At 35.2% G+C, this 25,977-nt stretch overlaps 1 protein-coding gene across 1 annotated transcript; it reads right to left on the bottom strand.

Moving 5' to 3' along the window:
* Nucleotides 1-1,300: 1,300 nt before the first annotated feature.
* ARL5B (ADP ribosylation factor like GTPase 5B) lies at nt 1,301-25,977 on the bottom strand. Its single transcript, XM_065921070.1, has 6 exons — nt 25,664-25,977; nt 14,424-14,484; nt 12,386-12,533; nt 9,941-10,024; nt 8,429-8,580; nt 1,301-7,707 (listed from the first exon to the last, which is right to left on the bottom strand). The coding sequence occupies exons 1-6, from the start codon at nt 25,710-25,712 to the stop codon at nt 7,659-7,661; spliced, it is 543 nt and encodes a 180-aa protein (XP_065777142.1). The 5' UTR covers nt 25,713-25,977; the 3' UTR covers nt 1,301-7,658.

Here is a 25,977-nt window from a genome sequence, read left to right as displayed (position 1 = left end):
GAAACCACCCAAATGTGTACTGACAGGGAGTACATAAACAAATTGTGCTACCTCCATACAGTGGAGTACTACTGAGCAATAAAAACGACTGAACCACTGATAGAATAAAATGGTGGTTTCTATTTTCTTGGGCTCCAAAATCACTGTGGATGGTGACTGCAGTCATGAAATTAAAAGACGTTTGCTCCTTGGAAGAAAAGCCATGACAAACCTAGTTGTTGTTCACTCAGTCATGTCTGGCTCTTTGAGACCCCATAGACCACAGCACGCATACTAAACCTACACAGCATCCTAAAAAGCAGAGACATCACTTTGCCAACAAAGGTCTGTCTAGTCAAAGCTATGGTTTTTCCAGCAGTTGTGTATGGATGTAAGAGCTGGACTATAAAGAAGGCTGAGCGCCAGAGAACTGTTTTCAAACTGTGGTACTGGAGAAGACCCTTCAGAGTCTCTTGGACAGCAAGGAGATTAAACCAGTCAATTTTAAAGGAAATCAACCCTGAATATTCATTGGAAGGACTGATGCTGAACTGCAATACTTTGGCCACCTGATGCAAAGAGCTAATTCATTGGAAAAAACCCTGATAGTGGGAAAAACTGAGGGCTAGAGAAGGGGGTGACAGAGGATGAGATGGTTGGATGGCACTATCGACTCAATGGACATGAGTTTGGGCAAACTCCGGGATATAGTCAAGGACAGGGAAACCTAGTACACTGCAGTCCATAGAGTCACAAAGAGTTGGACATGACTTAGTAACTGAACAACAATGATAATCTGATGTCTCCATTTCTAAAAGATAAAACTTTGGGAGCTATTATAAACTTGGACATTATATGGTTTGGGACTAGGAAACAGAAAAATCCAGTCTAGAAGTGGATTTGAGAAAGAAAAGTAACAGAAAGGCAAGCTCTTGGTTTCTCCTCAGTGTTTCTTGGTCTCCAGTCCCAGGCTGTTCCAGAAGTCCAAGTGTATTCCTGACCTTGGGTTCCATGAGAGCCTACCACCTCATTGTTTCTTTGTTTTTGTTTTTTTTTTGGTTATGCTGGGTCTTTGTTACTGTATGCAGGCTTTCTCTAGTTGCAGCGCATGGGCTTCTCATTATGGTGGCTTCTCAGCTGTGGAGCATGAGCTGTAGGTGCTCAGGGTTCAGTAGCTGTGGCATGTGGGCTCAGCAGTTGCACCAGCACCTCATTTTGAATTATAAAAATTTCTCTACGTTTGCTTAGGTGAGTTTCTATCACCTGCAGCAAGACTGTTAAATTTTATCTTAAAAACAACAAAAACACTGGGTTCATGTCATATTGGAAAAGTAATTATTTATTATGACAAAAATAAAACTGTTGACTGAAAACAATGTTACACTGTATTGCACCATGATTGCAAATGAGCCAAAACCTGTCTAAAAGATGAACATTCCAGAGCAAACAGCATCCTTTCACTTGGATAAGTAGGCATGCAAGCAATGTATTACAGCATAATTGCAGAAATAAAGTCATGAATACCAGTAACCTAAACTTAATATATAGAAGCATTTTATGACAGTAATAAAACTATTAAAAATTTAAAATGTCTTTAAAACCCCACCATTAAAAGAACATGTTTTGAACCACTTTCAAGAAGTGATGATGTGAGTGCATTAAATAATTTGTTTGCTCTTTTAATTTTACGAATGCTTATATACTGAACCAATAGCACACATCTCAGTTGTTTGGTTGTGATTAAGAAGCAAGTTTGTGGCATGAAAGACATTTTTTTCCTCTGTACAATACCAGTGGACCCCCAGAGAGATCCCAGTCATAATTTTGGCCTTATTAACACCATCTTCATTTTACCAAGCTGATTAGTTAAGATATTGTTACAGTGTTTGCAGAAAGCCTGAAGCTTCATGGATAACAATTTGTATAAATCTTAAGAAATGAACATAAACATACAGACATTTTAATGTAGTTTTACATTCTGAGGCAAGAAGTATATTATATAGGGCCTGCTGTTTCCTCTTTCATGCTCTAAAGCACCAAATATGTTAAGATGGCAATGTGCAATTATAATCATTATATTCTCATCAGAACTAACACAAAGCAAGGCTGAATGATTATTAGCTTTATTTTTTTTTAACCATCCTCTGTACAGTGATCAATAAGGTAAAATTTATAATAATTACATAATGGAAAAAATCATAACCATCATTTTATTTCACACTTTTAATGAAATAGCAGCTCAACTTTTAAGAAAAATCAAAATGAAAAAAGTTTTCCTAACTATACTGAATAGTTTACTCCAAGAGAACAAAATAGGGGCTGCAGAGTCCCTGAATTTCCTGAAAGAAAATGTAAGAAGATTAAAATGATTATAGTCTTTTATGAATATGGCCAAAAGATGAACAAATAAATGATATATAACCAACATCAACTGATAGTCATTTGATATCTTACCAACACTGATGCAAATATATTCACAGTATAATAAAAATCAATTAAATTTTAAGGTTTTTCCTTTCTCTTACTTGGTTTTAATTAAACTGATTAAATATTGACTAAGCACTTGGCCATGTGCTTTAATGAACAGTATGTGGATCTGTTCCACGTTAGTCCTGCTGGTGGTAAACTAGACTAAAAGAAAACAGTCTTTGAGGAATGTTATCCCTTAGCTGTGAAATCTGCCTATTTCAATCCAGTCTGGGGGAAGGGGACTTTAATGGGATGGTGCCACACCACACAAACTGGAGGACGACACCATATGGACTGAAAAATGAGGTAATTTTTAAATTAAAATTTTACAAGTTTGTGCAAGAGAACATTTTTATTCTTCTAGAATTTTGTTTTCTATTCCAGAACACATGTACAGCACATTATTTCTCCATTTCTAGGGGGGATAAAAAGGCAGATTACTGGTTTATAAAAATGCAAAAGGGGCTTTTTGTGACTATACTCTCAAATTCTAGAAACCCGATCAGTCCTCAATCCTTTGGTTACATTAACAGTAATAAAGGCCATCCGGTTCTACAGTAAGACTGAATTTTCTAGTAGTTTTAAGTGCCTTGAATGGGGGCAGTTAACTGTTTTCATTCAAATTTTCTACTGAAGATTTTAACCTCACATTATATCAAGTTTTCTGACTTTTGTTTCTACGCATGCTTCTAAACCTCTAAATTAACATTTCTCAAATATCTCACAAGACTTTATATATTTAAAGCTGATTTTAGGTCTGTGAAACACAATATTTTCTCTATCTTGAATTTAAAACAAAGCAGCTAAAAAAAATTTTTTTTTTAATTGGCCTTCTTCTGTATAACTCTGGTTACCTGAAACTCTTAAAATATACTTTTTGGGGACCTGGTTTTTAGATGCCAGTCTTCACAGTAATGCTAAATGAATAAGGATGAGACATTACTGAAAAAACTGACTCTGAATATAAACTACTTACAGATTTATAGAGACATTTGTAAAATATTGACATCCTGGCTGCACTATCCTTTCAATACTGGAAAATCAACACAGAACTGGAGTTTGGGGTAATCCTCTAAAGTCAATAAGCTCTGAACAAACTAACCACTTCCATCCAATTAGTAAAAGCCAGGAAAATAAGCAAGATATTTTCTAGAAGAGAACACTTCCCAGTATACACTGGTGTTTTGTAAATAGCTTAAATATCTTAGCAATATGTGGCTCATTTTCTGTTTTGCATTTTCATTAACTATTAGCTCAGTTTAACTGGAGTAGCAGTTACTAGTTAATTCTTTGCTTTATTTGACTGTATCGAAATACTAAATGAAATGATAATGAGGTGGGAATCAAATAATAGATTAAAATAAATGCAATTTCATATTACATGTCTTTCTTCTGTCTGGTTTGTTTCTTTTTTGTTGTTGTGTTTTGGGTGTTTTTTTCTTCCTTCAGTTTTTAATAGTAGTATATGAACTTTCAGAATTTTAAAACCAAAAGTTGCACTACTGCTCTAGTTTTCTTCAGTATGGGAAAAATAGTAAGAAGGCCACAAACAACAGTAATTGTCCAAGGTCAAACAGGTCACGGCCAAATTGAGATTCAAATCTACTGCTTTAGATAGCCAGCCCTACATTCTGCTGGCTACAAGCCATCATGCTGTATCATGAAGTGACTATACCCTGACAAGATAAAAAAGATCCTTTAGAACTGAACTAAGTATGAAATATGTTTTGGATTCAAAGCCAGTTAGGCTCAGAAAGTTCGTCTTCAAAGATAAATATCAAGGGAATTAATCTATTCTAGGTATAATACCAGTACGTTTTTTCAACTGGTATTCTTTTACATAGTTAAGAATTCAATGAGCTCTAGGCAGAGACAAATCCATTTATAATTCATCCTAAGATACTACATCAAAAATACTTTTTTAAAAATAAAGCTTTTATTGTTTTAAAATTTTCTTTGCTTTGTGGCTCCCCATAACTCTTCAGAGAATAATGCTTACAGCACTGCCTATATCACTTATGGTTTCCATAGGAAAATAACTGTTTTCTCCTTAGGTTAAAGATAATGAAAGTTAATTTATGCTTAATCAAAATGACTACGGTTACAAGAGTAGCATCCGTTTAAAAAATAATTTTTAACAATGAAATTTCAATTTATCATCATTCCTCTAGTGAAGCTAGAATAAAATTATATCTTTAAGCATACTAACAAAGAACCTAAAAGCAAAAATTTGTACTTAATCACGTTATTCAATAGATTATAGATATATTATTTCAAATTTTAAGGAATTAAATTACATTAACAAAATACGCAGCTATGTTCCCATATAAAAAGGCTTATTAATTCTAAAAGTTCTCAAATGGGATTTGATAAGAAAGATGGGTTTAAACAGGAAGAATGCAACATGTTCAATATTAAGAAAAATGCCTTGAACTTACAAGGGTAACAGTTACATTTTTGCTATAACCAAAGATTTGTTTAAATTTAGTTTCTTTATCTCAAATTAAAAACAATAGGTAGAATAATCTCCCAGAAGTAACATGGGTTACTTCTACCCCCTGCCTTCTACCACTTATTAGAAATTTTGCTAGGCAAATAAGGGATTGACAGGGAGGGTGAAACCTGAACTATTGTTAAATTAATGAGCTGCAAGTATGACTTCTAAAGAACAGGTATAATACAAAATTGAGAACTTATCTCAAAATACAGATAAAGGCACTAATCACAATTTACATTTTTTTCATCAGACAGTATCTTATAGTTGACTGATTTTCAATAAATGTCAGAATCAATGCTTCAATGTTAAATACGTGCTTGGGTCAAAACATTCTCTTGGAGTAAAGGATAATCAGTTTTCATATTACTACAAGAGGAACTATCTAATGAGAACCCATAAAAAAACTTAAAACGTCTACATGAATTTTCTAATTGAACTTTTCCCAATCGTTGGCACAAAACCTAGCTGGACATCTATTTCATCTTCAACACACAGCTAACATAAATCATTTCTAATCCAGAACCAACAAATATTTTTTAAAAAGCATTTAGAAAATAAAACAAATTGTATTTTAAAGATCAAATAGAAAACTTGAGTCTACACTAGTAGTCTGACAAAATACAATCGACTATTAACACTTTCAGTATAATGCTGATGTGGTAATATAAAAAAATAACCATATAATTTGATAGAAGAAAATGGAGCCAGCCAATCTTATTAGATACAAGAAGAAAGATATCACAATAAGAACATATACAGGAGTATTAAATATGATTTTTCTCAGGAAAGAATTCAGAGAATTATCCCCAGTATTCATGGCTAAACTATACAACCCAAGATAGAAATTCTGGCAAAGTGTGCTTTAGGTAAATGGGATTTCCATAATTTCTCCTGCCCCTACTCTACCCCACATACACACCATGTTGATTCTTGTCTATTTTTCTCTCCTGTTCCTGATTACACATTATATTAAAACCAAAATTTACCCTCTACCTGGTACAATATCACTTAAGAGAAAAGTTGAAAACAAGTCCCAACTAGGTCCCAAAGCCCAGAGAGTTTTCCTCTGGTGATTTCCAGTTCCAGGGAGTACTACTACTAAATAGGAGTCAGAAAAATGTCACCACATTCAACTAAATTAATTAGACTATAACAAATCCAGTATACCTGAAAACAGCAAAATTTAAACAACCTACAGTAAAAATATTAAAATATCGCTTTTGAATAGGTATTGATATTTTTATGAACACTGAATCCTATTTTTGACCCAAATGAAAGAATACTGCAAAAATAAAGTATTATTCTCTATGTGTGTGTTTTATCCCTTTCATCATAGCAAAAGCACACATTTGAAATAAAGAGGATCAAAACTACAATACTTTCCCCCCTTCTCTTAAGGTATGCACTATGTAGATTACTGTTCATATTAGACCACTGACTTAAAAATGTTTTAATGCTATCCAATAAAATAAACTTTTGCTAGATTATGAGTTTTTAACTAGCAAAAAAATCTTTTAAGTTGTTAGTGTATTAAACTTGAGTTTCATAGTAATATTCTAACAGCCACGATTAAGTTCAGTGGTTTCCTATAATCCAGTAAAAGATTTTAGAACACAAGGCATAATTACACAAATGGCAATTGTTTCAAGCCTATTACACTACAACAGATTTAAGGAAAGTCATATGGATTTTTTAAGTAATATACTGCTGGTGGTAGAGACGCTATCATACAATTTCAAATTCTAAGAAATAAAATGAACTGTTTATTCTTCTGCTTTTTAACTATTGCCCAAAGCAGATGTGGTACCCTTGCAAATGAAACAGTTGAACTTTCTGCTGATAATAATGTTGTTTGTAATTGATAGTAAAAATATATTTCAAGTGCCTTGTTATATTTTCAGTGCTGGTATACTTTAGTAATTTCTGATAGTTATACATGCATTGAATAATGTGACATTCTTAAAAATATCATATTTAATCAAAGTATTTACTATTGAAGTTGGGCTTTGAAATAAATATTTTACTATTATTAATTTTCAACCAAAACCAATCCCGTGTTGTAGGCTGAAAACTGAAGTTAATTCTTCTAAGATAAACAGCCTTCTTAATTGAGATGCTAATAGAAACTTAAAATTATTCCATGACTTGAAATAATGTGGGGTAAAGCAACTCATTTAAAAGGCAGGTCTCATGAAGTTTCATCCACTCCTTAAATATATTTCTTTTAGGCATATTTCTTTCTCTATAATAAAGTTCTATCCAAAAGTAAGTGGTTTACAGAGGGAGCAAATATTTAGTGCTGGGTAAGTTTGCAAACAGTACCTGACAATTTCCACAACTGGTAATTATCTGATAGGGGGAGGGAGCAGTCAAGAAATGAAAAGAAACTGGTCATTAAAGTTATTACAATACTTCAGAAAACATTAAACATATGACAAATATTTCTTAAAAGGCAGTCGTTGAATAATTAGAATAAGCAGTCTGAAGAATTCTGTTGCTGAAAACAGTTATACATTATGTTTATCCAACTGAAGATTAGTGCATTAAAAAAAAGTTAAAAAATCTTTTATGTTCCAGTTCAGCTGCACTTGATTCAAGTGTTGCTCACAGAGGTTTGTGTTGTTATAAATTATTTAAACATGCTGCTGCTTTAGCAGCCAAATGTACTAGGTTCATGTCACAGAATAAATAGAGTCTCTTTCGAGCAAAAAAGTTATCTCACACCAATCCGGGAGGTCATCCACTCTAGACCTTGGCATAACCTGAAACAGAAAGCAAAAGTCATTTCAAAATAAAGAAACTATGTATTAAAAACTGAAAGCATCCTTTAAGTCTACTCTAAGTATACTTTTACAAGTATAGGTCCAAACATCAACATATAGCTACTATATTACAAGTTATTTCTAGTATGAGAAATAATGAGAAGGTCAGTTTGATTTGAGGATAAATAAGTTCCTAGAAATAAACTGGGCAGTCCATATGTAATACAATGGGTTCTCCTCAGCCTACTATGTCCAAATGTAAGTTCTTTGAAAAGGAGGAATACATTAGAATGGCATTTTTCTTAATTGTTCATTGTTTAGAAGTGTGCCTCCCAAAATGACTCCTGATAAGAAAGAGATGCACTCTTGTGGAAAGCTGGGAGTTTTAGACTTAAATTTCTTTGACATCTCCTCTTTTTTTCAGGTTACATTAGTTTTCTCCCAGTTAATGAATGACACAAGCAAGAAATGAACAACAACTGAAAATCTAGATTGTAAAAACTTTCTTCAAAAGTTTGTTTTTGGTGAAACATTCCATTTATACTAACAGTTACAAAAAAAAATTGTTGGTAACTTAGTTAAACTGTAATTTAACAGTAGCATTTGAGTAAAATTATTTCAACCTGAGACACCATAAGAACAAAAATGGAACAGGATTCAAAGAAGCAAGCAAGCTGGTGGAACACACTTGGGAGAAATGTGAAGGAAGCCACACACTCACCCTTCCCCTGTTAAAGCGCAGCAGGACTGGATGTGCCACGGATGGTCCTTAATTGAGCTGAGGGTGAGGTATTTAGAGATTTCAGCTGCGGTCATACACCCTTTCATATCCTGTTTGTTGGCAAAGATAAGGACTGCGGCCTTCCGTAAATCCTGCAATCAACATGAAATCTTCTATTAACTTTTAAATTTTATATTGGAGTATAGGCAATTAATAATGCTGAGACAGTTTCAGGTGGACAGCAAAGGGACTAAGTCATATACATACATGTATCTATTCTCCCCCAATGAAATAGTTATAATATGTCAAATATCACAATTCAAAATAAAACTAATGAAGCAGGAGGGTAGAATAGGCCCTATGGAACAATTATAATGAAATCTCTGCACTTTAAAATAATCAGGCACTAATAATTTAAAATTTTTGTTGAAATAAAAAATGACTTCAAAGAACCATTTAATGATTCACTCTAACAAAGACATTAAACTAATATAAGCTAGATATTAAAAGTTATGTTTCTCTTGTTGGGCCACATGGGTCAAGCTAAAAGTAAAATAAACCTGAGTCTGAAATAATGACTTAAAATTATCTGAGCAATATTCTAACAGGTCAATATAATATACTATAGAATCTCTCCAGAATTTAAAGGAGAGAACTGGTGAGGGTTGGGTAATACTACTAATTAGTCTGTTCAACTGAAGCTCATTGATTAACGTTCACTGCAGAACTGGAAACACTGGAAGTAACTTTAATGTTCATTAACAGAAGAACAGATCAACTGTGGTATATATACTAAGAGTAAAATACTACATAGTTGTTGATGGGTACATAAAATTGTAGTAATAATGTGCACAGTGACAATATGCATAACATTCATTACTTTTAGGATGGTGTAATCTTTCAGGGTCCTCTCAGAGAGAAGGGAAGAAAATCAGATTGGCGAGATCTCACAAGGTATTTAACATCTTATATTGAGTGGCAGCGACGTAAATGTTTCTAAGTCTTTTGTATATATGAACTATTTAGAATTAAGCAACCCCATGGACTGTAGCCTTCCAGGTTCCTTTGTCCATGGGATTTTCCAGGCAAGAATACTGGATTGGGCTGCCATTTCCTCTGCCAGGGGATCTTCCTGACCCAGAGATTAACCTTCACCTCCCGCATTGGCAGGAAGGTTCTTTACCACTGGGCCACCAGGGTAGCCCATTATAAACTGTAGAGATGAAAAGATCTTAAATTTTCCATTCTCTTGCCACAATTAATCAGACTTACAAGTGGTTTTAACTGTGAAAACTATTTTCAATTAACAGCATCAGTCTCCAGATTAATGTGTTGGGTTTTCTTAAGTTTGATAAAGTATTAAAATTTTCTGACTTCATGACTTTCATCAGTTTGATATATAAAACTTTGTCAATGAAGAAATAACCAACAGCAGAGCACATTAATCTTTGTGAAAACACAAAACCAGTAAAGGGATACCTTACTCCATTTATGTTTGTTTTCAAAATTTACCTCGTGAGCCAACATTCTGTATAATTCTTCTTTCGTAATAGCTAGTCGTTCCCTGTCAATGCTATCAACCACAAGAATGATGAACTAGAAGACAAGTAAAAAGAAAGAAAATTGAATGGGATGTGCATGTTTTCTGCAAAACTACTCTATGTGCTAGAAGTACTTTCTACTATGAACATCATCACTAAAAAACTGGTCTTTTTCATCATAAAGAATTTGTATTATACTGAATCACATCAAGCAGTAAAATCCAAATGTTAATAAGAAACATAACACAACTTAAACAAATAAAAACCATGCTGGAGCTTATTTTTTTAAAGTGATATTTGAATATATAATATGCCCTTAATATATATACTAAGATTTACTTTAAAATGCAGGTAGTAAAAGGTATTTTTAAAAAAGAAAGCCACAGTCTTAAAAAAAAGTCACAGTAATTTAAATAACTCACTAAAACTTAAAAAAAAAATTTTTTTACATAAAATATCAACAATAGAAGGGCAAGAAAAATGTGTTAAATGCAAATATATATACACACTAGGATGTTACTAATAGTCTAAGAGAACAGGAGAAAGCTATTGATAACGGTGTAAATAAAGAAAGGTGTGTTACATATTCAAAATAAAAAATCTTTGATAAGAAAAATAAGATACAATGAGAAATCATCCCTAACCTGAACATCTTATACAGAAGAAAAAGAAATGAGACTAAACATTTTGAGGGTTATAGAAGAGGAGTCAAATACACAGGGAAGGTAGAGTCATATTGTCCAAATGACTTTACAATTAGGGAAAAGAAACAACTAGAGCAACCCGAGCACAAACTAACAAGAGCTTATAAAGAGATAAAAGGAAATCTAAAAACAGGGGACAAATGTAAGAAATACAGTCAGAATAGACAGAATATGAGAAGTAAGTCTGTTAAGTTAAAGAAGGAAGGTGTCAGAAATTAGTCAATGACTATGTAACTTGCTGTACTGAAATGGAGACATTTCAGCTTTTAAATGACGTAAAGAATTTAAGAAGCAAGATAAGAAGGGTGAACAAAGTGAACAAAAATCACTATGTAGATAAAATCTCTACCTAAGAACCTAAGACTGCAAATGCTATGTGCTATGCTACTGTGCTACATTACATGGAAGGTCAAAAAAGTTCTCTGCAGTAATTTTGATATTCTTGTAGAAACAGTTTCTAAGGACAATTCATGTAAGTGGAGTCACTAATAATGTATGTCTTTCTGGACCAATGTGAAGTCTTTTTGTGTCAACAAATTGAAAAACTACCATTTAGGAATGTTATCAATACATATGAATCAGCGGGAACCAACTCTGATCTATTCACCAAAGGTAACTGCTCCTTTCAGACTTGGAGTTAACTGTGAGCTTTGACGAAATTACAGCTATGTTAAAATGTTGTTCTTCCCTTATTCTAACATATTTTATTTTCAGAATGTTATTTTACTATGTTATATAGAAATATATACTAATCTAACCTGTAACTGTAAATATTAGCCTATCAACCTATCCTCCCCTTGCAAATAAAAATAATTAAGCACTATTACAGCTGCTAAATATCTATGATATGCCATCATGGTTTGACCAGTCACATGCTGCACTAGAATATATACACACATACACATAGGCTATTATATTATAAATCTAGAGGAATATTACGATTTTTTTTTATTTTAAAAGACAAGTTATTCACCAAAAATTCCTTGCATCAATACTCCCACCTCCTCTGCAACTCCTTCTCAAAAAAAAAAAACACTCAATTTTTAAGAGGTTTCATTACAGAAAGAGTAACTGGTTTGGTGTACCTCTTTGTAAATAAAAACTATAGATGCATTGTGCATTAGTATTCCTGAAGATAAACCTCTCTCAATAGCACTGCACTTTTTTTTTTTTAATTTGCCTCTAAAAAGATTAAATAAACACAAATATAAAAGATACTCCAAATTTGCTTCCTGGGTTGACTCAAATAATGAAATAAGTGAAAGCAAATGCTGGGAGGATGGCTTGCAAATCATTTGCTTTTTATTTAAAATATAATCTCATCAAAAATGTTAATGTTCAATTTATGTGATTTAAAAATCCTATATTAAATTATGCTTAAAATACTGTATTTCCCCCTAACCACAGCCTCTTGTAAGGTTGGGAAAGGTAATATAGCTCACCCTAGTGTCCACTTTCTCCAGCAATGGAGATATTACAGTATTAGCCTAAGAATGAATTGAGAGAGCCGGACAACAGTAAGCACTCCACTAGTAATAGCTCCCATTATTCTTCCGACTTGCCTTTCCTCTTTAATTTGAAAACCTCAAATTCCTACAGAAAAAGAATCTTATTTGAAGGGAACTGTCACTATGCCTTCTGTACAGCCTATCTGTTTTCTGGGTTTACTCTTTGGTTCTTCTCATTCAAATTCAGAAGTAACCTCAGTATACCTCTGTATTTGAGTAATACGTATTCCAGGATGATCGAAGTGACTCTTGACCACCAATATCCCACATAAGAAAATGAGTGTTCTTCACAACTATTTCTTCAACATTGCTTCCTATGGTTGGAGATGTATGAACCACTTCATTCATTAAGCTGTTAAAAGACAGATACCATAAAAACTCTTGTAAATCTTGAGAACCCAAAGCAACTGTTATTTCTGTATTTTCATATAAATCAACCTTTTTTACTTGCACCAATGATGGAAATCACTAGCGACAAAAATAGAACCTTGCAGAACATTTGTAAAAACAAATACCTAGACAAACAACAACTGAAGGAATGCTCTTTGGTTCTTTTAACAGAATAAGCTACAGGCTTGACCTGGACAGAACTGTGTGGTGTGAGAGTGCATTTTTGTGGCCAGAATTCCAATAGTCCCATGTCTTCTTATCAGTTAGAGGAGAACCAATCCCCTATGTTGAAAGAGCAAATTTCTAGGTGACTGTGTCATCTATACTTGTAAAGTAGTAACCAATGAATAGTAAGTAGGCTATCATTTTTTAAAGACTGTCTACATGAGAAAACTAACACTTGGTTCAGCCATAAGATTACTGGATGTCTATTAACTAAAACTACAGTCGATGTGCCATCCTGTTCTGGGCTTGAGTATGGTGGTTGTTTAGTCACTAAGTCATGTCCAACTCTTGCGACCCCACAGACTATAGTCTGGCAGCCTCCTCTGTCCATGGGATTCTCCAGGCAAGAATATTGGAGTGGGTTGCCATTTCCTTCTCCAGGGGCTCTTTCCCACCCAGGGATCAAACCCGGGTCTCCTGCATTGTGGACAGATTCTTTACCAACTGAGCTACAAGGGCTTGAGATCATTTTAAAGACTGTCTATGCCAAGAAAGCTAAAACTTGGCTCAGCCATAAAGATTACTAGATGTCTATTAACCAAAACTATAGTCGATGGGCAAATGAAAATACACTGATGCTCTCATATCACGTGTATTATCATAATCATCAGTTAAGCTAAATTAATCAATTAATTCAACAAAATTTATCTGCCTATGTCAGTATTGTGTTGGAAGAAGCTTGTAATTCTCCCCTTGGGTTTAATGTATGTATTTTTGAAGCTATATGCAAAATTACTTCAACAATGATGACAGGTTTCTGAAATGTTTATTTCTAATGGCCAAAGGCTAAGGCATACTAAATTACATAACGACCAATGGATGAATGTTTCAAAGAAAAACAAGTAGTTATTCAACTCTGAAACAACAAGCCGTAAGTTGGTAGCTTTTCAGCAAAGCGGCCGAAAAAAAAAAACACATTAAGCATTGCTTAAGTGAAGTATTTCTGGAGAGCTGTCAGCTGATGTACTTAAGATGAGGTGGGAAGAGACAAGAAGCACACAATGGAGCACTGTATTTTATAATTATGTGTTAAAATGCCTGGGACACAGATCCATTTCCACTGTTTAGCCAGGATCACTGCATTGGCACTGAGAGGATAATGGGAGGCAGTCTGACAGGTGGATTGATGGGCTGTTAAAATATCCTGAAAGTAGTAATGTAGCTCTCTGGAAGTCTCACGCCTCTTGTTGCAAGCCACTAAAGCAGTATTTTCAGGTGCGATCTTCATTTCTTTTGATTTGACAAGTCTGGGTATGTTAAACAATTCCTGAGCTATTAGTCAGGAGAGCAGTAATAGCTTCAAGATATCACTCTATTCACACAGACTCAGAGGAATGAGCTCAGCAAAACGCACTTTATCCCATCCTTCCCTCACAGGAATGTGTGCTTACATTATTTTTAGTTTAATATTAATTCTTTCTTTCAAGGCTGGAAAAAAATGAGTGTTTTTGAAGGTTGTAGCAAACATACAGCAAATTTACCTTAAAAACTGCTTAATAAATTTTGTTTGGCTAAATACAAAACTGTATATGTTTTCCCCTTATAATGTCATTTCATTCTTATTAATTATACAAAATTAGCTCCAATATTGAAAATAAAAACTGCTTAATCAAACACCCATACTTACAATTGATAAAGAATGGTGGTTTTCCCTGCGTTATCCAGTCCCACTATAATTACTTTGTGTTCTACAAAAAGAGAGCAAACCAGAAACATTTAACACTGCTGCGCACTTCAATTACACGCTTTCAACAATGATTATTACTTAGCTCTCTAATGAGAATCATTCACTGGATATTTATTCCTGGATTAAGAAACAGACAGAAAGAAAGCTTTACAATATCAAGGCGACTTGCATTAAGTGAGGCAATCTGTTATGCCATTCTCTCTCTCTTATAAAACAATCTGGGCTATGGGTAAGAATCAGGCACAAGATAACTTTGTCACTTATACTGAGTTTGGGGAAAAAACCCAAATAGTAATCTTGACGAGACAGTATGACTTAGAATGTAAGTTTAAAAAAAAGCGTTGTACACACCTGCTTGCCCTCTCTACCAATCAAATTAGTTTTTTATGCAGTTGTTTTTACAGTCAGATGTTTTCCCATCTACACATACCAAGATTTTTTTTCCTTTCCACTTAAAAATACAAAAAAACTGAAAAGTATTCCCTGTCAATAATAAGATGTACAATTTCTTTAAGACACATAATTTCAACCAGACTTTTTTCCTCCCATTAATTTACTGACAAATAAGCAATTACTGAGTTTTTCTTGCTTTTTCAACTGTTTCCACTCTTCATACAAAAAACTCTTCAGTTCCCCCCTTCTGGTGCCATGCGTTAGAAGTGTCATTTCTTTCATAACACATTTTTAAGCCCCAGTTAATTATTCTGTTAAGTAGTAGATATTTGGGAACTGCCTTGGAATTCAGAAAATACTTTACATAGCATCTTTGCTAGACTTTTAACCTATACAGAATGTATGATTCCTTTTTTCCAGGGCAGAATGTTTAAAAAGCTACCAGTGAACTCAACAGAGTATGTAAGGAAGTTGCCTTAAGAACAGCCACATAATCAACTGATTTGTAGTGAATCTGCTACATTTCATATCAGATCCCTGATGCTCTTGGTAACCTCTGATGAGTGTCAAAATTCTGATTATACATCTAATCAAACAGTATCAATACTGCACCCGTCAAAAAGAGGAGCCATAATTCACATACGAGTTCTCATGTGACAAAACATGTCTGTCTTCTCATGACCCGCATGCTACACAGGCACTGTCTATGGTACTGCAAGACAAACAACATGGTCCTCTGGAAAGGCTATTTTCTCTATGGCAGGAGTTACTTTTTTAAAAAAAATACAACTTGTTTGCTTATCTTAACTCACTATCATTCTTTTTCTTTTTTGACTTTTGATTTGTGTCCCGTAATTTCTGATGGACTCAATCTTCCAGTGTTGCCCTGCTTCTGTCCCTGAGAACAGTACAAGAATGACAGCACTCTTTTTAGTGAAGGAACAGAGATCCTAAATTTTGGCGACAGCTGGAAACTCCACCTGCCCAGGATCTGGAGACCACGCGGCCCTAGCAGACATGAGAAGAAGCCTCTAATATAAAGGTGCACTCAACCTGAGTACTCCTGCCCGGAGAAGGGTATGGAAAGATAATACCATCATTACGGAGCAATTCAAGTGAACACACAGGGCCGTTTACAAACAGGCCTGCTCTCGGCTTTACAGTTGTATTATAATCACTGTTATGGTACTGAAGACTTGTAATGGTAAACTCATAAATAACCCATCATTTTGAAAAGACTGGCCCCGAGTTTAAACTGTTAGGAAAGAAAACACTGAAGGTAGATGGAGTATGAACTTCATTAAAGTTTCAAATGCTTAATTAACTTAAGGTTAATCAAGATTAACCTTTTCAGACTCCTTTCTCCCTCAATGATATGGAATTCTAGCAATTAAGACAAAACATAAAATTTCAACTCCGTCTTATGATGAAAGGATGTGTATCTATCCTTCAGGTAAACTGAGACCTATCTTCTGAGGCTAAAATTGAGTCTATATAATAAAGCACCATTAGTAAAAGAACAGCTAGGTGCTTTTTAAAAGCATGAAATAACCAAAAGTTTATCTGAAATCTTTTCTTTGAAAAATCTCTATAGCATTATCTATAAAATAAGAATAAAATCAAGTTCAAAGAGCATTCAGTAAAAAGTCAAGTATAAAATAAAAGCTGTTTGTATTCTATGCACACCCGTAATTCTTCCTCCTTCTTTCAAACGCCTCTGCTGTGTTTAGCTGCTACTTGAGTATGTCAATGACCAAAGATTTAATTCCGTTTTCAAAGGAATACTGAGAAAAAATGGAAAGTGACACATATTCTCCTTATCATAGCAGAAAAATTTAACACACTGCTATAAATGCCCAGCAATGGGTGTCTAGATTAATCAAGTATAAAGTTTCTTGAAACTACTGAATCACAGTGCTCTATCAAATTTTCAAATCAATACATATCAAAAGCCTAACTACCATCATAACTACCATAGTGTACGGTATTACCTGATGTTAAAAGGGGGCCCTCATGCTTGCAAAATATGACACAGGGAGTTTGTTCTGCACTGCTGTCTTTTTGGTTAGGCATAATCAACAAGCCATATACAGTTCTTATTTTATGTGCTGAAACCCACTAAGCTATGTAACTGTCAGTGATTTCCTGTAGAGTAGCTTCGATTAAAAACAATTTCCTTTGCCTTTCATTTGATGTGCTTTTATTATCTATTTACCTAGTAGGCTGAAAAAATAAATTTCAAAATATATCAGTTATGGTTCCAGTGAGTCTCAACTTAAGGTGAGAAAGGATTTATGCCAAAGGTCGAACTGCGAACTGCTGCCTCTGAGATGAACTTGAAATATTTTAATGTCATTTTTATCTATAGAGCAGGGGGTAGAGATTTCCATTTCACTAAAATTGCTATTTCTAAAGTTATGAGGAGAAAATTATACAATTGTATATTTTTATAACTGCAACTTCTCCTCAACATGTATATGTAAGCCATATATTCTTATCTTTCAGCTCTTCAAACTACTCTCCATGAATACAAAAGTTAATTTTCAGTTAAGCTTAAAGAGGGCAAACCGTAAGATGTATGTCACTAAATTCTTTATTTCAAATGGACTTTACAAATGTAATTAAATTAAGATTTACTGTCTTTTCCCCAATGTTTCCAGATAGCATTATTTATTTAAAAAAACATGTTGTCATAGAGTAATAGGCTGCCCGTGCTTAGGGAAAGCAATGTGTGTTTTGAGCATGGTTATGTGTGGAAAACCAAGTAATTCTGGGGTTAACCCATAACAATCAGAATGATAAGGAATCCAAATATTTTAGAACTGTGTCACACCCCATGAGATGGTCTCTGTGGGCATCTTACTTCACTAGGAATCTCTTCCAGGAGACCAAGCTGCACCTCTACCCTCAACGAAGGTCTGAGAATAATTGTTTCCAGTGCTACTAGATGAATCTCCAGAGCCCAGCACAAAGCAGGTTTATCTATATTAAATGAAGGAAAATGCTCAATCATAGAGCTTTTGTTTAATTTTGACCAAGTGTTTGCACAGAAGTTTTTTGACAGGCTTGGCTTTGGTGTTTATTCTCTTGGATTTCCTTAAAAGCTGGCTCCCCCCAACCCCCCCAACTCCCCAGTAAGGAAGACAAAAAGACTATACAGGATGAGGCTTCAAAGAAAATTAGTACGCTCACTGGCTTGTAGACAAATACAGGTAAAATGGCTAACAGGAAAAATATGATGAAAAAGGAACTTCAAAAAAATAAGTAGGAAAAAGAAAACAAAAAAGTTTCTTCCAACAAAAAAATTTTTATATACTCAATTTGTAGTTTTAGTAAGGATAACAAATAGAATTTGTAGTTTTAGCATAGACTATTAAACAATGAAAATGGACTAATACAACAAAAAGTATTGGAGAGGCAGTAAATACTGACAGTTAATAAATAAGTGAAATAATGTTAATATTTTATCATGATAAAATTGGCTATTATTAAAATATAACTGATAAAATGACCAACTTTTAATCTTAAGACAAAAGATAGCCACCTAAATATCATGAAATAGGGATTGCTATCTTCTAGATACATAATATCTGCGCTAAAATTGTCATATAACCAGAAAAAGCCCTCTATGAACACAGAGAATGTGAACAACTATGTAACTAAACAAATAAAGATGCACTATGCCAAAATTCACTGACTTGGAAATTTAAAATACTGCATGTATAGAAAATAAGTTTCCATTATCGAAATAGGTACGGAGTAAAATGTCAGAGGATACGATGTCACAACCTGAGACCTGAAGGCCTGGACAGCAATGAGGCACAGTCTGCCTCTTGGAGAGGGCAAAAGGGAGGGCCATTAAAAAACTCTCTCCTATATTATACTATTATAGAATCATAAAATATCATAGCTTTATCCGCTCCTTCTCTCCCACCTCTTCATCAATGAATGTGTTACCTATACGGCAAATCTGAGGAACCCAGGTCTCCAAAAATGCACAAAAATACTGACCTGGGCCACCTTGCATACTTTATAGATTAAGAAATTACAGGCCTATGAAGTTACAGAAAACTCAAGATTCTATTTTCAGCAAAAATACACTTTAGGAATGAAGGCAAAACAGACATCTTCAGATGAAAGAAAACTAAGAGAACTGATTTACCAGCAAAACCACACTACAAAAATGGTAGTGTAGTTCCTTTAGCCTGAAAGGAAATTATACAAGATGGAAATTCAAAACATGAAAACAGGAATGTGGGTAAATATAAGAGAACATTTTACCCTCTCTTAAAACTGAATGCAATACAATATATTAAAATCTGTGAAATAAAGCCAAGGCAGTACATAAGAGGAACATTTACACCTTTAAGATGTTTATATATGAAAGGAAAAAGATAAAAACAATGACACCCTGCTGCTGCTGCTAAGTCGCTTCAGTCGTGTCAGACTCTGTGCGACCCCAGACGGCAGCCCACCAGGCTCCTCCATCCCTGGGATTCTCCAGGCAAGAATACTGGAGGGGGTTGCCATTTCCTTCCTCAATGCATGCATGCATGCTAAGCCGCTTCAGTTGTGGCGGACTCTACGCGACCCTATGGTCAGCAGGCCACCAGGCTCCTCTGTCCACGGGATTCTCTAGGCAAGAATACTGGAGCGGCACCCAACCAACCCTTAAGAAGGTGGGGGAAAGGGAGGAAAGGAAACTCAAAGTAGACAGGAGGACAGGAAAAACAAGAATTAGTGAAACAGAAACAAAGAAACAAAAGGGAAAACTGAAACCTTTTCTTTGAAAAGACCTAACAAACCAAAGGTGGGACTAATACCAGCTTTAAAATTTTTCATGAAGTCACTGCAAGAGAAGAAAAGAAAGTCTAGAGGTAAGAGATGGCTCAGAGGGTAAAGAATCTGCCCACAATGCAGTCAGGACACTGAGTGACTAACAAATGAGAAACATTTGTGTTTCAATAAAGACTCCAGAGTAATCAACTGGGGGAAAAAAGTCTTCAGTAAATTCTACTGGGGCGAATATCCACATTAATAAAATAATAATAATGAATCCCAACCCCTACTCACATCATAACCCCAAAACAATCTGAGATGGTTCACAGACCAAAGCATCAAATCTAAAGCTTCTAGATGAAAGGAGCAGAATACAGAAAGTAACAATCACTTAAATAATAATATATAGAGAAATGAGACTTCACCAAAACCAAAACTTCCACTCAGAAAAATCTCCATTAAAAAATGAATAGAGAAGTCATAGGCTGGGGGGTTGGGGTGGGGGGGGTGGATATATTCACAAAACACAGCTGACAGAAGACTTAATTCCAGGATTCATGCTAAGTCGCTTCTGTTGTGTCCACCTGTAGCCCAACAGGCTCTGTCCATGAGATTCTCCAGGTAAGAATACTAGAGTGGGTCGCCATGCCCTCCTCCAGGGAATCTTCCCGACCCAGGGATAGAACCCATGTTTCTTACCTCTCCTGCACTGGCAGGAGGGTTCTTTATCACAAGCGCCACCTGGGAAGTACAATTCCAGGATAAATAAAGTTTTTTGATCCTCAAAAAAGGGGCGGGGCAAAGGATTCAAACATTTTGCAAAGAAAGATACACAAATGGACAGTTAGCACATGAACAAGTGTTAATACCCAAAAGTCATCAGAGAAATGCAAATTAAAACTAAAATGAGACACCATTACACACCCAACAAAACAGCTAAAATTAAAATACTGGCAACACCAAATGTTGGTAAAGATATGGAACAAGTAGAAGCCTCAAATGTTGCTGGTAAAAGTAAAGAAAAAAAGTAAAACCACTTTAGAACAATCTAACAACCTATCATGATACAAATGAATAAACAGACTGTGGTATATTCATGCAATTGAATTAGTTATAACAGATCTATAGGGAAAGCTTCCAGGGTAGATACACAGAAACAGAAAATAAATAGAAACAGAAACAAACCTAAGACACTTAGAAGAAGCAATGACATAAGAACAACAACAAAATAACATTTAGCAAATAATAAGTTTTTATAAGTTAGAAATATAACAGCTAAAAATAGTTAATAGGATTGGAAGACAAAGAAACACCCCAGAACTCACTCTCTCTCTCTCTCTCTCTCTCTCTCTCTCTCTCAAAAGAAAGAAAAATAGAAAGGACATTTAGTACCATATGACCAATAAGATTTACAGATTAGTAGAGGAAGAAATCCTAAATTTAAGAAGAAAACAGATTTCCTAGAATGAAAAATACTGGGAGCTGGAAGACAGTAATACCTTCAAAATTCTGAAAGAAATGCTTTCCAACTTGGAATTCTATATCCAGCCCAAGTATAAATCAAAAATGAGGACAGGCCAAGATATTTTCAGGTATTTGGAATCACACACACAAAATTATCACTTTGGACACCTTTGCAGGAAATTTCTGAAGGATGTACTTCATCAAGGAGTACAGCCAGGAAATAAGAAAAAAAAGAAATTTCTAATAAAATGGAAAAGCAAAGGAAATTCCTAGCATGGTAGCAAAGACAAGTCCAGAATAGCAGGATAGCAGTCAAGGATGAGAAACAGGTCCAACTAAGAGCAGGATGGAATACTAAGGGGGCAAGTAGGAAGGTTAGATCATGATAGGTGTGATGTAGAAACTCTACTGTTCTTGCCTGGAAAATTTCATGGACCAAGGAGCCTGGGGGGCTACAGTCCATGGGGTCACAAAGAGTTAGACACAACTGAAGCAACTTAGCACACAGCATGCACAAAGAAAACTAACGCAATGGATGTGATTATTCAAGGGGGGAGAAAGCTGCAGAAAAAAGGGAAACATAATTATAGCATATTGCAGCTCAGTAGTAACAAAACTTTACAGTCACAAAATGAAAAGACAGGGTGTGGATTAACCCAAAATACTATCCTGGGATAATGAGGGAAAAGGGTATAAAAATACTAATTTCTCTCCTACCACAATAAGACAAATAATTAGAATAGCTGTAACAAATATAACATTATGTGTTGATTATACCTCAATTCTTTAAAAAACCCCAATTATGATTAAAATTTCCATATTATCCAGAATATGCATATTATCCAGAAACGTGTGATTTGACTAACACACATCATTTACAGACTTTAGAACTATATAACTTTTTAAAAAGTGTGTTACTTTGATATAAAATTTTTGTTTGAAAAACAAAAAAAATTGAACAAAGTTTTTTTATATTGGGGATACAATAACAAATTAGACAAAGTTTATGCCTTGAGGAATTCATTTCTACTGAAACAGACAAGTACTGTAAACAACTAAACTTATATTATTACAAGGAGTGATAAGTGTTACTCAGAAAAACAAAGGGGGTAAAGACTGAATATTGGGGTAAAAGTGGTCAGGGAAGGGAAGGGCTCTCTGAGGAATGACATTTGATCAGAAATCTGAACCATTTGAAGGTATGGATAAAGCAGGTTTTAGAAAACGGGGCAGACAGTGATAAATTTAAGTCTGGTGTGTTTGAAACTAGCAAAAAATTCAGAATTAAGAGCAAAATACTAACAGGAGACATCAGATGTAAGTCATCAAAAGTGAAGAACAGTAACAATGCCATACAAACTGACTATCATTGCTCAAAATGATAGCATGAAATTAACCAATGAGAAGGAAATGAGTTAATGAAATTAAAATGTCATTGTTCTTTGATTCTGAAAATGAACTACAATTAAAATCATATACCACTCATTCCTAAGAGACTTGGAAAGTTTTAAAAAAAGAAGAGTGCTCAATTTCTGAGGTGAATCTAAAGACAGATATCTACATATGCATTTTACACAGGCATAACCTCATTTTATTGCACTTCACAGGTATTTCATTTTTTACAAATTGAAGGTTCGTGGCAATCCTGCATTATCAGATGATGGCTAACAATTTTCAGCAATAATTAAATTAGGATATGTACATTATTTTTTAGACATAATGCTATTGCACATTTAATAGACTACAGTATGGCCTAAACATAACTTTTATATGCACTGGTAAAGCAAAAAAAACTGTGTAACTGGCAAATAGTTTGCAAAGATAATCAGATTTAAAATTACTTCCTTCATTGGTAAGTGCATTGAAGTAGTAAGTCTCCTAGCTTAAAATAAGGAAACACAAAAATCACAGCGATTAGGCATGCACTTTGTCATAGCTTTATTTAGCCAACACGTGCTGTTATTCTCCTTATTCCCAGAAAGGTATCACATTTATGAGAAGATGCTTGGAAACAAACGTTGGAAGAAAGATAAGGGAAAGGACTACTAAAGGCAAGATACACAGTCCTCAAGTCCATCTTTATATTCCAGCCATCTTGGCACTGCCGCCCAGGGCCACTCCTTCCCCTTCTGATTCAGCTGGTCTGAGGTGGGGCCTTGGGCATATCATTCTAATATGCAACCAAGACTGAGTGATTTGAGTATCACTGGATGTGTCATAGCGGTGAAAATGGAAAATGCTGAGATTGTCAGATGATACAAATAGAAAGCAAAAATACAGAACTAAAGTATCAATCTGATCATATTATTCCCCTGCTCTAAAAATAACATACAAGGACCAAACTCTTGAAGGGCTCTATGGCTAGCAGGTCTACACACAAGGCCTTCTGTGATCTGGTTCTCCCCATTACCTCTCCAACTTCATCCAGGCAAACTAGGATACAGCCAAACAAAACTATGTACCCAACTATTTCATTCCTTTCCTATTTGCATATCAGTACTTCTACTCAGACTGCTTAGCATGCCTGGTAAACACCTATTTATCACTAAAGTCCAAGTATATCTTTTCCTGTAATGTCTTCTAGGAACGATCTGAGAAAAAATTTATTGCCTCCTTCTCGGTGACCATCACCACGCTTTTATTACATTATCTGTGAAATAATTTACCATGCTGCATCTTTTTTGAGTACTTTGAGAGCAAGTAACTACGTTAACTTCAACTTTTCTGTTTATTTTTAACCTTTGTCTCTCCTATGCCTATATCTCATGTCTGGCTGTATGGCCTATGACTAAATGTTAGTCGTATGAATGAATACAATGACAGAATAACCATTACGTAGTTCTAAATTTTCTAAACAAGGAAGTTAAAGGAAAAGAAAAATTCCTAAATAGTAATGGGAATTTAAAAGGACGAAACAAGTATATGACTTATAGAAGTAACCCATTGAATGTCTTTCATCATCTGAATTTTCCCTCTTCATCCTTCATTCCCTTCTAGTCTGATTAAGAAGCCTCAAAAAAAATGATAAATAGGGTCTTCCCTGGCGGTTCAGTAGTTAAGACTTCACCTTCCAATGCAGAGGCTGTGGGTTTAAGCCCTGGTCAGGGAGCGAAGGTCCCACATGCCCCAGGACCAAACATAAAATGGAAGCAATACTGTAAAAACTTCAATAAAGACATCAAAAAAAAAAATGTAAAAAATGATAAACACAGTAATAAAACAGAAAGGAGAGAAAAGGGGATGGGACAAATTACAGAGAACTCAAACTATGAGAAAAGATAAGCAGGTAGTTATTAATCTCTATACTTTCAAACATGTCTTAAAATGTTGCTTTACATGGTAAATTCATGTAATGAGGATTAGAAAACATACACTGCTGAAAAAATACTGTATTAAAGTTATGGATAATATCCATATGGAATTAAAACTCTGCAGTAATTTCGTTTATACACATACGTATATGTGTATGGATATATCCATCTTTATTAACTTGTAACCTTGAAAAAGACTATTTTAGTTTTCTTTTTTTTTATTTTAGTTTTCTTATCGATCTACAGAACAAGTGACTAAAGTCATTTCATTCTTCTAACTTCTTAAATCCAGAAAAAATAAATCACATTAGCAATAACTGATTGCTACTATCATAAAACACTGGCTTTTATTATGCCCGGATGGTAAATGCAAAATAAAACTATTTGTTTTAGAACTGGTTTTAATTACTGAGATAACAACAGTTAAAAGAATGCCTAAAACTTTACCTATAGCCGGCCCTTTTGTCTGGGTATATTCTCTTCAGAAGTCATCACGTCTTATTTACTCTGACTGAGAACAGGTTTTACAACTTCTTGGCCGTTTGGACTTGCAACTTTTAAGACATCTCAGAACCAGTTTCTAAACGAATCACCGACACGCAATATCCTCCACAGAACCAAAAGCATTGAGCTTTTCAATGTCGAAGAAAGGAATAAAGGGTTTAGGACGAAGATTTCCAGAAACTCGTGTCTCAATTCATTCCCAAGTCCGGGAAAGCAGGCGAAATCAGAACGTGACGGCGAAATGAATAAAACAGCAGGGCGGAAAACAAAGCAACACTAGTAACGTTGCTGGTTTTTTTTTTTTTTTTTTTTTTTAAGTTGATAGGTTTCTGGGCGAACACATCCTGGGGAAAGACTTAGGATACTTAATTAGAAAAGGAAAAGGCCCTCCAAATGCCTCCGGGTATCATTAGGTTGCTTTCCGCTTTCCTTTGGCAAAATTTCCAAATTCTTGGTTTGGATCCCAGGACACCAAATGCCCCCTCTTCTGACTTTCTATTTCTAGCAACTATCATTCCGTTTCTCGCAACCATCACTTGCACCTTCTTCCAACCTAAAACAGTGAGTTTCTAACCACCCCCTTGACTAAGTCACTTCTCTGCGTCTCAGAACGTTTGTGTCCACCGAGGGCCCTGCCTTACCTTCCCCTAACCCCCACACAGCTGTCCCCTCCAGTGGTTAGACCCTCTGCCTCGGATTCGAGCCGTTGCGCAGCTCCATCCTTCTCACCTTGGTTACAGAAGAGGCTCCATAGTTTCGCGAAGATCAGCCCCATCATGAGCACCTGGGCGGGCCGCGGGGTCCCTCAGCAGCAGGTGCCGCTGCGCCGGGCCCCCCACCGCGGGACTGGCCGTGGGTCACCGAGGTAAAGCCGACTGGGACCGCGCGGCGAGGGCACTGGTTGGCGGAGAAGCCGCGATCTGCCGCTCAGCTACCGTCAGAAGGCACTGCGCCGAGTCCCTGGCCGACAGTCCTTTGTTCGAGCCCACTGAGCCCAACGCCGACCCGTAGTCCCCTCGGTCTGAACCCACCTACCCACCAGA

Source organism: Muntiacus reevesi, chromosome 2 (genome assembly GCF_963930625.1).
Source record: "Muntiacus reevesi chromosome 2, mMunRee1.1, whole genome shotgun sequence".
In the NCBI taxonomy this organism is placed as follows: Eukaryota; Metazoa; Chordata; class Mammalia; order Artiodactyla; family Cervidae; genus Muntiacus; species Muntiacus reevesi.
This window is presented reverse-complemented; position numbering and strand designations above follow the sequence as displayed.

Excerpts from the sequence above, each read along its gene's own strand:
- ARL5B (XM_065921070.1), bottom strand. The coding sequence starts at position 25,712 with ATGATGGGGCTGATCTTCGCGAAACTATGGAGCCTCTTCTGTAACCAA. Across the intron at positions 14,485-25,663 it reads GAGCCTCTTCTGTAACCAAG|AACACAAAGTAATTATAGTG; the intron begins GTGAGAAGGATG and ends CTCTTTTTGTAG. Across the intron at positions 8,581-9,940 it reads ACAGAATGTTGGCTCACGAG|GATTTACGGAAGGCCGCAGT; the intron begins GTAAATTTTGAA and ends TGTTGATTGCAG.